Source organism: Dreissena polymorpha, chromosome 1 (genome assembly GCF_020536995.1).
Source record: "Dreissena polymorpha isolate Duluth1 chromosome 1, UMN_Dpol_1.0, whole genome shotgun sequence".
In the NCBI taxonomy this organism is placed as follows: Eukaryota; Metazoa; Mollusca; class Bivalvia; order Myida; family Dreissenidae; genus Dreissena; species Dreissena polymorpha.
This window is the reverse complement of record NC_068355.1, coordinates 77420067-77435794: the sequence shown is the minus strand read 5'-3', so window position 1 is coordinate 77435794 and position 15728 is coordinate 77420067. Positions and strand designations below refer to the sequence as shown.

Genomic DNA, 15728 nt, shown 5'->3' with positions numbered 1-15728 from the left:
TAAAGATACCAACATGATTATCATAGGTCAATTATTGACCAAGCTTTTGAAAAGAGCATTGACATACACATTCAAAACCGAGACTGGTTAAAAAATAATAAAAACAAGAGCACCGCCTTGCGGGTGCAGACCGCTCATCTATTTTCTTTTTAAAGGTGAAGGGACTCTCATTTTCAATCACAAAGGAGGGAGGAGTGGAGTGAAGAGGGGTGTATAGTGTGGGGTTGTGGACATATATTACATTATCTTCCAAAAAAGCGAAAAAAAAAAAAAAAAAAAATCGAGGGGGGGGGGGGGGGGGGGGGTTGGGGGGGCGATGGGAGGGGGGGGTTTGGGTGCGATGGTTGGACGGTATTTCAAACATAACAGTTTAAAAAAAAAAATGGGAGGGGGGGGGGTATAGTGTGAGGGTGTGGTGGTAATTTGTGAGATGATCTTAAAAAAAAAAAAAAAAAAAAAAAATTGGGGGGGGGGGTGGGGTGGGGGGGGGGGTATAGTGTGAGGGTGTGGTGGTCATTTGTGAGATGATCTTAAAAAAAAAAAAAAAAAAAAAAAAAAATTAGGAGGGGGGAGGGGGGGGGGGAGGGCACGGGGGATGGTTTGGGTGGAGTCTATTGTGGTATGTCAGGTAAGAGTAGTTTCATCAAAGTATCAATCAAATCTAATCATAAATAAAGAAGTTATGGCAATTTTAGCAAAATTTAATAATTTGACCTTGAGAGTCAAGGTCATTCAAAGGTCAAAGTAAAATTCAAGTTGCCAGGTACAGTAACCTCATGATAGCATGTAAGTATTTGAAGTTTGAAAGCAATAGCCTTGATACTTAAGAAGTAAAGTGGATCGAAACACAAAATTTAACCATATATTAAAAGTTACTAAGTCAAAAAAGGGCCATAATTCCGTAACAATGACAACCAGAGTTATAAAACTTGTCCTTTTACTGTACCCTTATGATAGTTTGTGAGTGTTCCAAGTATGAAAGCAATATCTATGATACTTTAGGGGTAAAGTGGACCAAAACATAAATCTTAACCAAATTTTCAATTTTCTAAGTATAAAGGGCCCATAATTCCGTCCAAATGCCAGTCAGAGTTACATAACTTTGCCTGCACGGTCCCCTTATGATAGTTCATAAATCTTGCAAGTATGAAAGCAATAGCTTTGATACTGTAGGAATAAAGTGGACCTAAACACAAAACTTAATCAAATTTTCAATTTTCTAAGTATAAAAAGGGCACATAATTCTGTCAAAATGCCAGTCAGAGTTACATTACTTTGCCTGCACAGTCCCCTTATGATAGTTAGTAAGTGTTGCAAGTATGAAAGCAATAGCTTTGATGCTTAAGGAATAAAATGGACCTAAACACAAAACTTAACCAAAATTGTCAATTTTCTAAGTATAAAACTAAGGGCACATAATTCTGTCAAAATGCATGCCAGAGTTATCTAACTTTGCCTGCCCAGTCCCCTCATGATAGTAAGTAAGTGTACCAAGTTTGAATGCAATAGCATTGATACTTACTGAGAAAAGTGGAACTAAACGCAAAACTTAACCAAAATTTTCAATTTTTTAAGTATAAAAAGGGCACATAATTCTGTCAAAATGCACGCCAGAGTTATCTAACTTTGCCTGCCCAGTCCCCTCATGATAGTAAGTAAGTGTACCAAGTTTGAATGCAATAGCATGGATACTTTCTGAGAAAAGTGGACCTAAACGCAAAACTTAACCGGACGCCGACGCCAACGCCGACGCCAAGGTGATGACAATAGCTCATAATTTTTTTTCAAAAAATAGATGAGCTAAAAATGACTACAATTGTATAATCTTTGAGCTAATACAAAATTATGCCTTTGCAATTCATGTAAATAAAATGTGCACCACACAATTTATTGAAGTGTAACATTTGCAAAAATACCAACATGATCAAAATAGTGCTACTATTGACTGAGCCTATTGAAAAAAGCCGCAACATATGTTGATAACACGTTTAGTGCTAAAAAATTAAAAAATAACTGAAATTGTATCATCTTGGAGCTAATACAAAATTATGCCTTTGCAAATAATACAAATAAAATAAGCATCACTCAATGCGTTGAAATGTAATGTTTGTAAAGATACCCATAAGATTAATATAGGGCTAGTATTGACTGAGCCTTTTGAAAAGAGCCACGACATATGTTGATCAAACTGATAGTGATTACAAAATAAAAAAATGACTAAAATTGTATTATCTTTGAGCTAACACAAAATTTTGCCTTTGCAAATAATGCAAATTAAATTTGCACCACACAATGCATTGAAATGCAACGTTTGTAAAGATACCAACATGATATATATAGGGCTTGTATTGACTGAGCCTTTCAAAAAGAGCCACAGCATATGTTGATGAAACTGAAAGTGGTAAAATATAAAAAAAATGACTAAAATTGTATTGCCTTTGTGCTCATTCAAAATCATGAATTTGCTAATAATACAAATAAAATTAGCATCACACAATGCCTTGAAATGTAATGTTTGTAAAGATACCCATAAGATTAATATAGGGCTAGTATTGACAGAGCCTTTCGAAAAGAGCCACGACATATGTTGATCAAACTGATAGTGATTACAAATAAAAAAATGACTAAAATTGTATAATCTTTGAGCTAATACAAAATTATGCCTTTGCAAATAATGCAAATTAAATTTGCACCACACAATGCATTAAAATGCAACGTTCGTAAAGATACCTACATGATATATATAGGGCTAGTATTGACTGAGCCTTTCAAAAAGAGCCACGACATATGTTGATGAAACCGATAGTGGTAAAAAATAAAAAAATGACTTAAATTGTATTGCCTTTGTGCTCATTCAAAATAATGAATTTGCTGATAATACAAATAAAATTAGCATCACACAATGCGTTGAAATGTAACGTTTGTAAGAATACCAACATCAATAGTATAGAGCTTTATTTGACCAAGCCACGACACACGTTTCTCGGATTATGGAAGTGTAAACAATGATACGCATGATTTGGTGAAAATACCCACCGTTGTTATATAAGTAAATGAAACAATAAGATGTATCAAACTCAACAAACCTGTGCAATGAATACTCCTGTGTTGGCAACACTTGGTTAATTTGTACTCTTATTCTTTCCTGATTGCTTTGTCATGGTCTCGCTTTGTCAAAATGGCGGCTGTGAAAATTTGCCTCGAAGCGCGAAGTCTCGTTCGGTCGCAAGTCTCGTTTCCCTTTTGCGTAACAACGCGTTAGCTTGTTCTTCGGTTCAGTGCCAGTGAGTGTCTCATCCCTTTGTTTGTATAGGTCCCTGGAAGAATAGAGATGCCAACTATAATGTTTAAAACAAATAATTTTTTAACAAGCATTTGTGATTTGTGAGGATAATAATAACAATAAGATATCGAAAAGATCAAAGCAAATAAATTCGACAGAAATCTGAGATTCGGCAATATACGAAAGACGGGTTATGTTCACCTAAATTGTGTTTGGTAAAGACTGTCACTATATGTAGTGAACCAGTCTTCGGCTTATACCCACTGAAGAAGAGCATTCAGGGGAGATAATTTAGTAATGACTTAATTCTGGTAACGGTTGCGAAGAAAAACAAATAATGCGAGAATATTTAGTGCGATTCGCTACACAATTATGATGTCATTGATATAACTTTTCCTGAGGTATGTATTTACATGTGATTTAGCATATGTCAAAGTGTTTTTGATTTGTTAAAGTTCATAAATAGCATCGCGAAAATATATGTCGCGTGGCAAATTTTTTTGAGACGTATCCATATGTGGTATTCCTATGTAAGTTAATGTCTAAATTCCCATATGTATGAACGGTCAACGCCCGCTTCGCGGGCTTTTGCCCGTATAATTAAAATTGATAATGGTTTTTTGTTGTTAAGAAACCAACATACATACACACGTCGAAGCAATTCCTAATGTCACTCAATAAACATTATGTTCAATTATTTACATATGTAAAGTGCGTGGAATGATTCCATCTGCGTAAATGGACAATAAAATAGTTCTAAAGAGTTGCATTAAAACTCGCAAGTATTTGCACGATTTATCGTACATTTAAAAGTCATATTTCTTAATTTAATGCATGCGATCTTAAATATCCAATCAAATATACATTCAATGCGTTTGTTCAGTTTTAGCTATTTTATAGACAAAATGGCGTGCTGAGCCTTTCGCAGAGTTGTATGTGAGAGCAAGGAACGACAACTCTGCGTGGAGATTGGCACGAGGGTAGTGATATGTTTTACAATCGGACCGTAAGCGATATTGTTTTCATGACATTGCTATTCTTGGAATGACGCGAATTTACCGCAATTGATTGTTTCCAATATCTAAATAGAGCGATATGTTATTATGTAAAATGCGTAGAAACTGATATACGCGACACAATAGGGTAAATATAACTTGATGTATGTTGATTGAACTTTCTAAAGTATGACGATAAAACGTTTAAATGTATTTCAAATAGCTACTGTATTCAGTTAACGTAATAATCAGAGAACTCTATCCAGTCTTGTCAGGTCATGGTGAACAAGTGATCTCCTGTCTGCCATATATTCAAGTGATCTCTGTCCGCCATATATTCAAGTGATCTCCTGTTCGCCATATATTAAAGTGATCTCCTGTCCGCCATGTATTATTTTTCTGTAATAATTCTTTAAAATTTGTCAGTGTAGTGTATACAACAATGAAAAATCAATTGCTGTTTTGAAATTGCAAGGTTCTATAACAATAACCAAGACTTAAAATACCCTTAAGTGTTTTTTTGTATTTAAATTCTGCAATTGAAAAATATTTCAGTAAATCAAGATTGTCTCGTATGAGAACAACATGGAAATTTTCTTAAGTTATTGAGTCGCGTTCTGATAAAACTTGTCATAATGCATGTGTGTAAAGTGTCGTCCCAGATTAGGCTGTGAAGTCCGCACAGGCTTATCAAGGACGACACTTTCCGCTTTAATGACATTTTTCTTTTAAATGAAGTCTCTTCTTAGCAAAAATCCAATTTAGGCGGTAAAAAGACTGAAGACTGCACAGGCTATTCTGGGACGACACTTAACGCACATGCATTAAGCCCAGTTTTCACAGAACGCGACTCAATTATTAAGTATTACGCGTGCTGAGTATTACAAGAGAGTGGCGTCTTAAGCAGTTTTTTTCTAAAAGATAATACGCATGAGTCGCGTTCTGAGAAACTGGGCATAATGCGTGTGCGGAAAGTGTCGTCCCAGATTAGCCTGTGCTGTCCGCACAGACTAATGAGGGACGACACTTTCCGCTGTTATGGTATTTTAAGTTTCAAGGAAGTCCCACTTTACCGAAAATCAAGTTAAGGCGGAAAGTGTCGTCCCTGATTAGCCTGTGCGGATTGCACAGGCTAATCTGGGACGACACTTTATGCACATGCATTAAGCCCTGTTTTCTCAGAACAAGGCTCATATGTGCATGTGTTTAGATATCTTAAAATGAGAGAATGAACGCAGTTAATGACATATTCATTAACTAGAAATGACTTTTAAAGATAACTCTTATCTTTAAAAGTTTTGACCAAACTTTTATGAAGAAGAAGCGTTGTTTTCAAGCACAACTTTACACTTTTTAGGCATATGGTAATTATGTTGTACAGATATACATGGTCATATATTTAATCAATATAGCTACGTTTTACTTCTATATATAGCGCAACAGAGAACAGTTGTGATGGCAGTGTAATTTCAAGTTCTGAGTTCAACAAATCCTGCAAAAACTTATTTTTTTAAAGGAATATGAGTTCACACAATGAACGCGTGTATTTCAGCTTGCTATGCGCCAGCTATCCCGAAGAACGCGCATCTGCCGGTTCCGGTTACCTCGGGCCAAGTGGGTCAAGTGGTACAGTTCCAGTGCGTGCCGGGCTTCATTCCCACTGGGCCCGTGGAGACGACCTGCATCAACAACAAAGGGGTACCAATGTGGTCCAATCCCGTGCACAAGTGCATCGGTGAGTAAAGTGCTGCACGTGCTACTATTGGTGGCGAATTTGCCTTGTGCGTCGCTATGACTATCATAAGTGAATGCACGATTGTAATGGCCAAATCATCAAAATCATGTCATTTGCGATGCGTCATCCTGATTTGTTTAAATATTGAACACAAATGCGTTCAATACATTCCGCATTGAACGGCTGTAGGTTATACATATATGCACAATAATGCCCAATAACAGTCCCAATTAATGCATAAACAATAGCGCGACTCCTTTAAATTTGATTACGGTGATTCAGCTTCGATATGTGCATACACTTATAAACATACGCCGACGTCAATGTGAATTGCCGAAGTTGAAACGTGTTTTAGCAATCAATACTAATGGTTTATTTATAGTTTGTCCCGTGGCAGGATATGAGTTTGACAAGAAGCATCGAAAGTTCAATACGACTCTTTGTATCATTTATATGTCCACACTTGATGAACTATGATATTAATAATAATTTAAGGCTTAACACTGTAAACGCCTCGCTTCACATGTTGTCCCATCTTTTGGACAGCTATATGTGAGGGAGAGGGGGGGGGGGGGGGGTGATGGGGGTGACGGTGGTGGATGGTGAGGTTGAATTGTTTTCAACATACTTTTAGATTGAAGGTTCCACACAAGTAGTATTATGAATCAGTATTGCCATATTCATCTATGTATCTTTTTTATTTGTTACACAAATGTAAAAAAAAACCCGCTCTGGGAAAAGCGAAAATCATGTATGATTAGCCTTGGCGGAAACGCTAACCTGGGCCTGAAATCATGTATGATTAGCCTTGGCGGACACGCTAACCTGGGCCGGAAATCATGTATGATTAGCCTTGGCGGAAACGCTAACCTGGGCCGGAAATCATGTATGATTAGCCTTGGCGGACACGCTAACCTGGGCCGGAAATCATGTATGATTAGCCTTGGCGGAAACGCTAACCTGGGCCGGAAATCATGGATGATTAGCCTTGGCGGACACGCTAACCTGAGCTGGAAATCATGTATGATTAGCCTTGGCGGACACGCTAACCTGGGCCGGAAATCATGGATGATTAGCCTTGGCGGACACGCTAACCTGGGCCGGAAATCATGGATGATTAGCCTTGGCGGACACGTTAACCTGGGCCGGAAATCATGGATGATTAGCCTTGGCGGACACGCTAACCTGGGCCGGAAATCATGGATGATTAGCCTTGGCGGACACACTAACCTGGGCCGGAAATCATGTATGATTAGCCTTGGCGGACACACTAACCTGGGCCGGAAATCATGGATGATTAGCCTTGGCGGACACGTTAACCTGGGCCGGAAATCATGGATGATTAGCCTTGGCGGAAACGCTAACCTGGGCCGGAAATCATGGATGATTAGCCTTGGCGGACACGCTAACCTGGGCCGGAAATCATGTATGATTAGCCTTGGCGGACACGTTAACCTGGGCCGGAAATCATGGATGATTAGCCTTGGCGGACACACTAACCTGGGCCGGAAATCATGGATGATTAGCCTTGGCGGACACGCTAACCTGGGCCGGAAATCATGGATGATTAGCCTTGGCGGACACACTAACCTGGGCCGGAAATCATGGATGATTAGCCTTGGCGGACACACTAACCTGGGCCGGAAATCATGGATGATTAGCCTTGGCAGACACGCTAACCTGGTCCGGAAATCATGGATGATTAGCTTTGGCGGACACGCTAACCTGGGCCGGAAATCATGGATGATTAGCCTTGGCGGAAACGCTAACCTGGGCCGAGATCATGTATGATTAGCCTTGGTGGACACGCTAACCTGGGCCGAAAATCATGTATGATTAGCCTTGGCGGACACACTAACCTGGGCCGGAAATCATGGATGATTAGCCTTGGCGGACACACTAACCTGGGCCGGAAATCATGGATGATTAGCCTTGGCAGACACGCTAACCTGGTCCGGAAATCATGGATGATTAGCCTTGGCGGACACGCTAACCTGGGCCGGAAATCATGGATGATTAGCTTTGGCGGACACGCTAACCTGGGCCGGAAATCATGTATGATTAGCCTTGGCGGACACGCTAACATGGGCCGAAAATCATGTATGATTAGCCTTGGCGGAAACGCTAACCTGGGCCGGAAATCATGTATGATTAGCCTTGGCGGACACGCTAACCTGGGCCGGAAATCATGTATGATTAGCCTTGGCGGAAACGCTAACCTGGGCCGGAAATCATGGATGATTAGCCTTGGCGGACACGCTAACCTGAGCTGGAAATCATGTATGATTAGCCTTGGCGGACACGCTAACCTGGGCCGGAAATCATGGATGATTAGCCTTGGCGGACACGCTAATCTGGGCCGGAAATCATGGATGATTAGCCTTGGCGGACACGCTAACCTGGGCCGGAAATCATGGATGATTAGCCTTGGCAGACACGCTAACCTGAGCCGGAAATCATGGATGATTAGCCTTGGCGGACACACTAACCTGGGCCGGAAATCATGGATGATTAGCCTTGGCGGACACGCTAACCTGGGCCGGAAATCATGGATGATTAGCCTTGGCGGACACACTAACCTGGGCCGGAAATCATGGATGATTAGCCTTGGCGGAAACGCTAACCTGGGCCGGAAATCATGGATGATTAGCCTTGGCGGACACGCTAACCTGAGCCGGAAATCATGGATGATTAGCCTTGGCGGACACGCTAACCTGGACCGGAAATCATGGATGATTAGCCTTGGCGGACACGCTAACCTGGGCCGGAAATCATGGATGATTAGCCTTGGCGGACACGCTAACCTGGGCCGGAAATCATGGATGATTAGCCTTGGCGGACACGCTAACCTGGGCCGGAAATCATGGATGATTAGCCTTGGCGGACACGCTAACCTGGGCCGGAAATCATGGATGATTAGCCATGGCGGACACGCTAACCTGGTCCGGAAATCATGGATGATTAGCCTTGGCGGACACACTAACCTGGGTCGGAAATCATGGATGATTAGCCTTGGCGGACACGCTAACCTGGGCCGGAAATCATGGATGATTAGCCATGGCGGACACGCTAACCTGGTCCGGAAATCATGGATGATTAGCCTTGGCGGACACGCTAACCTGGGCCGGAAATCATGTATGATTAGCCTTGGCGGAAACGCTAACCTGGGCCGGAAATCATGTATGATTAGCCTTGGCGGACACGCTAACCTGGGCCGAAAATCATGTATGATTAGCCTTGGCGGAAACGCTAACCTGGGCCGGAAATCATGTATGATTAGCCTTGGCGGACACGCTAACCTGGGCCGGAAATCATGTATGATTAGCCTTGGCGGAAACGCTAACCTGGGCCGGAAATCATGGATGATTAGCCTTGGCGGACACGCTAACCTGAGCTGGAAATCATGTATGATTAGCCTTGGCGGACACGCTAACCTGGGCCGGAAATCATGGATGATTAGCCTTGGCGGACACGCTAACCTGGGCCGGAAATCATGGATGATTAGCCTTGGCGGAAACGCTAACCTGGGCCGGAAATCATGGATGATTAGCCTTGGCGGACACGCTAACCTGGGCAGGAAATCATGGATGATTAGCCTTGGCGGACATGCTAACCTGGGCCGGAAATCATGGATGATTAGCCTTGGCGGAAACGCTAACCTGGGCCGGAAATCATGGATGATTAGCCTTGGCGGAAACGCTAACCTGGACCGGAAATCATGGATGATTAGCCTTGGCGGACACGCTAACCTGGGCCGGAAATCATGGATGATTAGCCTTGGCGGACACGCTAACCTGGGCCGGAAATCATGGATGATTAGCCTTGGCGGACACGCTAACCTGGGCCGGAAATCATGGATGATTAGCCATGGCGGACACGCTAACCTGGTCCGGAAATCATGGATGATTAGCCTTGGCGGACACGCTAACCTGGGCCGGAAATCATGTATGATTAGCCTTGGCGGAAACGCTAACCTGGGCCGGAAATCATGTATGATTAGCCTTGGCGGACACGCTAACCTGGGCCGGAAATCATGTATGATTAGCCTTGGCGGACACGCTAACCTGGGCCGGAAATCATGTATGATTAGCCTTGGCGGAAACGCTAACCTGGGCCGGAAATCATGTATGATTAGCCTTGGCGGAAACGCTAACCTGGGCCAGAAATCATGGATGATTAGCCTTGGCGGACACGCTAACCTGGGCCGGAAATCATGGATGATTAGCCTTGGCGGACACGTTAACCTGGGCCGGAAATCATGGATGATTAGCCTTGGCGGACACGCTAACCTGGGCCGGAAATCATGGATGATTAGCCTTGGCGGACACGCTAACCTGGGCCGGAAATCATGGATGATTAGCCTTGGCGGACACGCTAACCTGGGCCGAGATCATGTATGATTAGCCTTGGCGGACACGCTAACCTGGGCCGAAAATCATGTATGATTAGCCTTGGCGGACACGCTAACCTGGGCCGGAAATCATGGATGATTAGCCTTGGTGGACACGCTAACCTGGGCCGGAAATCATGGATGATTAGCCTTGGCGGACACGCTTACCTGGGCCGGAAATCATGTATGATTAGCCTTGGCGGACACGTTAACCTGGGCCGGAAATCATGGATGATTAGCCTTGGCGGACACGTTAACCTGGGCCGGAAATCATGGATGATTAGCCTTGGCGGACACGCTAACCTGGGCCGGAAATCATGGATGATTAGCCTTGGCGGACACGCTAACCTGGGCCGGAAATCATGGATGATTAGCCTTGGCGGACACGCTAACCTGAGCCGGAAATCATGGATGATTAGCCTTGGCGGAAACGCTAACCTGGGCCGGAAATCATGGATGATTAGCCTTGGCGGACACGCTAACCTGGACCGGAAATCATGGATGATTAGACATGGCGGACTGCACACGCTTACTTTAGACGACAATCTCCGTTTAATGTTTCGTTAAAGAGAAGTCTCTTCTTAATCAGACCCCATATATTTCGAAATGTAGATCCTGATTAGCCTGTGTGAGCTACACATGCTTAATTTAGGGCGGAACTTTACTCATATGCATGCATTTAGTCCTGTTTCCCAGATGGCAGTTCATTTATTTAACTACGTCTGGTGTTGCGTGTTGGCTTAGTGTGCACTTAAGTGCCCAGCGGAAATCCGACCAGTCCGGTACGGAACCCACCAACCAAACTTAAGTAAGCTTGCATATTTCAGCGTGCGGCCCTCCGCCAAAGGTTGATTTCATGGTGGTAAGCCCGGAGGGTGGACAGCTGGTGAACAGTATCCGTCTTTACAAGTGTATCCCCGGCTTTCACCCCACTGGGCCCATCGAGGCGATATGCGTGGGAGACAAGGGCGCCACTTACTGGAGGTTCAACGGCAACAAGTGTATACGTAAGTACATATGAGTCGTGTTCTGACAAAACTGGGCTCAATGCATGTGCTTAAAGTGTCGTCCCAGATTAGCTTGTGCAGTCCGCACAGGCTAATCAGGGACGACACTTTCCGCCTAAACTTGATTTTCGGTAAAGAGGGACTTGCTTGAAACAAAAAATACCATAAAAACGGAAAGTGTCGTCCCTGATTAGCCTGTGTTGACTGCACAGGTTAATCTGGGACGACACTTCAAGCACATGCATGGAGCCCAGTTTTTTAGAACGAGACTCATATAGTCATGCAACTGTACTGTTCTTAGACCTACTTTTTTCTACAGATCATTATAAGCTCATTATTTCTAACGCATTCTTACGTCTTTACTGCTTTAATATCTGTTAAATCTATTCTGAGGAGTATAATCTTTATTCTAATTATTTTCATACCGTCAACACTTGATTTCCTGTTGTACGTAAGTATTTTTACCATTAAATAATCCACACAGCCATAATGCGAATTCTGTCATGTACTTACATGTTCGCCCTTGCAGCTTGTGACAATCCCCCAAAACTGCCTAACGCCTTGCTGCTGGTCCCCGGTGACAATCTGGTGGGCACAATACGCGAATACCAGTGCCTCAAGGGGTTCCAGCCCACCGGTCCCATTAAGGTCATATGCGAGGCCGCAAACGGCAACGTCCCAATCTGGACCGGGCCCGAGCATCAGTGCGTCGGTAAGCGATTGATAAGACCGCATGCGAGATTACCATAGTATATGTGAACGGGGTAGCATTCTGGTCTAGAGCCGAGCATCAGTGCTTCGGTAAGCGATTGATCAGATAGCATGTGAGATCTGGTCTGGGCCCGAGCATCAGTTCGTCGGTAGGCGATTGAAAAGACCGCATGCGAGATCTGGTCTGGGCCCGAGTATCAGTTCGTCGGTAAGCGATTGATAAGACTGCATGTGAGATCTGGTCTTGACCCGAGTATCAGTTCATCGGTAGGCGATTGCAAAGACCGCATGTGAGATCTGGTCTGGGCCCGAGTATCAGTTCGTCGGTAGGCGATTGAAAAGACCGCATGTGAGATCTGGTCTTAACCCGAGTATCAGTTCATCGGTAGGCGATTGCAAATACCGCATGTGAGATCTGGTCTGGGCCCGAGTATCAGTTCGTCGGTAGGCGATTGAAAAGACCGCATGTGAGATCTGGTCTGGGCCCGAGTATCAGTGCATCGGTAGACGCGTCGGTAAGTTCAAGTGTACCGATGTCAGCGCACCAAATGTGCCACTATATATGGTAACGAACGTTATATAGAGAATACTAGGTCGGTGCCGAATAAAGCAAAGTTTATTTTGCGAGGCTTAGAAAATCTGAACCACGAGCCTTGGCGAGTGGTTCAGATTTTCGTGCCGAGCAAGATAAACTTTGCTTTATTCGGCACCGACCTAGTATTCGATTTATCCCATCAATTTTCTTAGTCGTAAATTATTTCTTTAAACATAGAATAGGAAAATCGAACTAGACGGAAAATTCCAAAGATATTTTAAGCAAACATTGTTTCATTATTTTAATCGTGTCGAGCCTAATACATTACAAAAAGATCAGTAACCAACCTGTTTTTTCGTTTATTATACCTCCAGGTCCCCGATTTTTAAGAAATAATGAAAAAAACAGACACTAAACAACTGCATCTTTAGCGTGAAACTACATGCATTGTGTCGTATGACGTGTTAATAATGACGTCACGAGTACGCGCACTTAATATTTGTAAATAATGTTTATTTGCTTTTTGAGTTGCATTATGTGATAAAACTATATTACATCTTGGTATCAAATTGTTTGTTTTGTTGAATCTGATTCGATTTTACTAAAAATGATTACTTTATAGTTGATTCCGAGTAATATGAACATTCTTCGCCGCGCGTGACAGCTATATTTCAGCACTGCTGAAATAAAGGAAAATTTATTCCACAGTGGTTTATTTCGACAATGCACGTCTGATGATGGGATAAAAATATTAGTTTGATATTACTTTTTGACAAATTACTACAACAAATTTATTCGCAATAAGTTATATTAGAATTAAAGTGATAGAATTACAGATGTTATTAATCAGCATAAAATAGCAATACAGATTTGTTTCTCTTTTGTCTTACGTGATTTCTTTTACATGAGTGATTATCACAAGATAATGGATAGTAAAGAACCACAGTAATTTGCTATTTTGATAATCCATTAATTTAATTATATGAAATCACAAGTCGAGGGTCGTTAATTTCTCACTCCATCTAAAAGATGTGTGACAATCATGTGACTGTACTTTGATATTTATGACCTCCGCGAAGACGGCGGTAACATTTTTTATCTAAAACCATAAAATCTTAATGTGACATTATTCTTTAAATCTAAGTTATATATCTTAAACAAACTTCACGAAATTGCTTGTACAATAAATAACTAAGCAAAGTTAAATACAATGTTACCAGAAGAATCGCCCTAAGTTGGTTAAGTTATTGCCCTTAATATATCTGAATTTATCATTTAACCGATTCCATTCTCTATATCAACTTCGATTCTTACTAAAATATCAAACATAGTTGTGGTTAGAACATTAAAGTCAAGTTTGATGATGGGCAAATTTCCATAGCAAATGTGGACTTATGACCCTTTATTTTTCAGAGACTAGATTTGTGTAGTACAGTTTTCTTCCTGAACAAAAAAACTCTTCTTTTTATCTTGATATTGTTAAAAAAAGGTTGGCCTATTCATATTTCATAGTTTTATGATAAAATAGTTGTGGAAAATAAAAAAATAAAGATATCCCATCTTTCACACATCTGTCTTAATTTTCTTAAGCTACTTTTGTGACATTCTTCGTTGCTCCACAGTACTCTGAAAATTTTAGTGATGACATCATTGCTAGTTTGTTTTTCCCTGTTAACAACAAGATGTACATTGTTTATTATAACCGCATTTGCGATTTGCATTTATTAGGCATGTTAATAACGCAAGTAAAAATCACGTATTAAAAGTTGTCATGTTTTGAAACCAGGAAAGTTCATGTTGATGAGTAAATTATTTATAAAAAATCATTTTTTTATCTGATTAAAAACTGAATTCTTAAAAACGACAGTTCTAATGTTATTTTTCAAGTTGTTAATAATACGCTTGTTCAATATGTAAGATTTTGTAAAACGGAAACTGACTCTCCAAAACATGTTCTGATGTTCTGCTTATAGTGTTAGTTTGTTAACCATTGGCGAAGTGAATGAAATTTAGGCCCAGTAAAAACGGTCAGTTGTTGTGCCCGTGAGACATTTTTGAGGCTTATGCAAATTTACCTTTCATAAAATGCTACATCATCTAACAGACATATGCATATACAGCAATACTATACACCATCTCTGAAAGTTAAGCGACGACTAACATCTTAAACGTTTTTTTCTTTCTGTCTAGCTGCCTTATAACTTTAAAATACTTTTTAAATAAGACTAAGTCCAAACGCATCTTACATTAGCTGGTTGGATTGCACAATACATAATTCTATTTTCCAAAGGCTGGTGAGATATTAAAATAGCTTATTACATATTACAATAGCTAGCTGGAGGTAAAATAAAAAGGGACATTTATAAACATGTTGTAAAACTAAACAAAACATCAATGACATTTTACAAAGGCTGGTCAGAATTTAAATATAAAATGACATCTTACGAAAGCCGGTGAGATTTTACAATAGCTGGTGCTTGTTTAAAATAGCGTATGCTCGGAAATTGTTAGACTTTATGCTTGTGTTTTCTTTATCGTTAAAGCCTGCATAGCTCCGCCGTTGATCCAAAACGCCATCCTGGATCCGTTGGGAGACACGTTGGTGGGCAGCGTGCGGCGGTACCAGTGTATGAAGGGTTTCGTGGCGACGGGGCCCATAGAGGTGGGCTGCATCACTAGCACCGGGGGGCCAATGTGGACCGCGCCCGAGAACACATGCATTAGTAAGTGGTCGCGTGGGTTAATGATAATTATAAAGCTGCGAGGACGATATTGTGACAACTGAGCGTACATAATCGTATTATTGGGTTGCTTTTAAACATATATAGGTTGCAATCTACTTTAAAATAACCGTGATTAAGCTAACAGATACAACTTAACACACCGGTTGGAAAAAAAGGGTTCACACATCGGAACATTTAGATACTACTATGTAATTAAGCATATTAAGGTAGAAATATGGTTCCAAAGGACAATCAACATAGAAAACAACATTAGAATCATCAGTATTTTAATCTCAATCACTAATCTCAGTATTTTATTTTGTTTCGATTTATGTGTGTTCCATATCGG

General features: G+C 41.4%; 2 protein-coding genes across 4 annotated transcripts in view; one reads left to right on the top strand and one right to left on the bottom strand.

Annotated features, from left to right (window-relative positions):
- The window catches only part of LOC127836334 (uncharacterized), a 493739-nt gene that overhangs the window by 220275 nt on the left and 257736 nt on the right, over positions 1-15728 (bottom strand). The gene's annotated exons all lie outside the window — the stretch shown is intronic.
- The window catches only part of LOC127836467 (sushi, von Willebrand factor type A, EGF and pentraxin domain-containing protein 1-like), a 67281-nt gene that overhangs the window by 34333 nt on the left and 17220 nt on the right, over positions 1-15728 (top strand). The window contains exons 8-11 of the mRNA XM_052363119.1: positions 5831-6013; positions 11231-11410; positions 11940-12122; positions 15200-15379. Of these exons, the coding sequence (XP_052219079.1) occupies positions 5831-6013; positions 11231-11410; positions 11940-12122; positions 15200-15379 (726 nt within the window). The remainder of the gene's footprint in view (positions 1-5830; positions 6014-11230; positions 11411-11939; positions 12123-15199; positions 15380-15728) is intronic.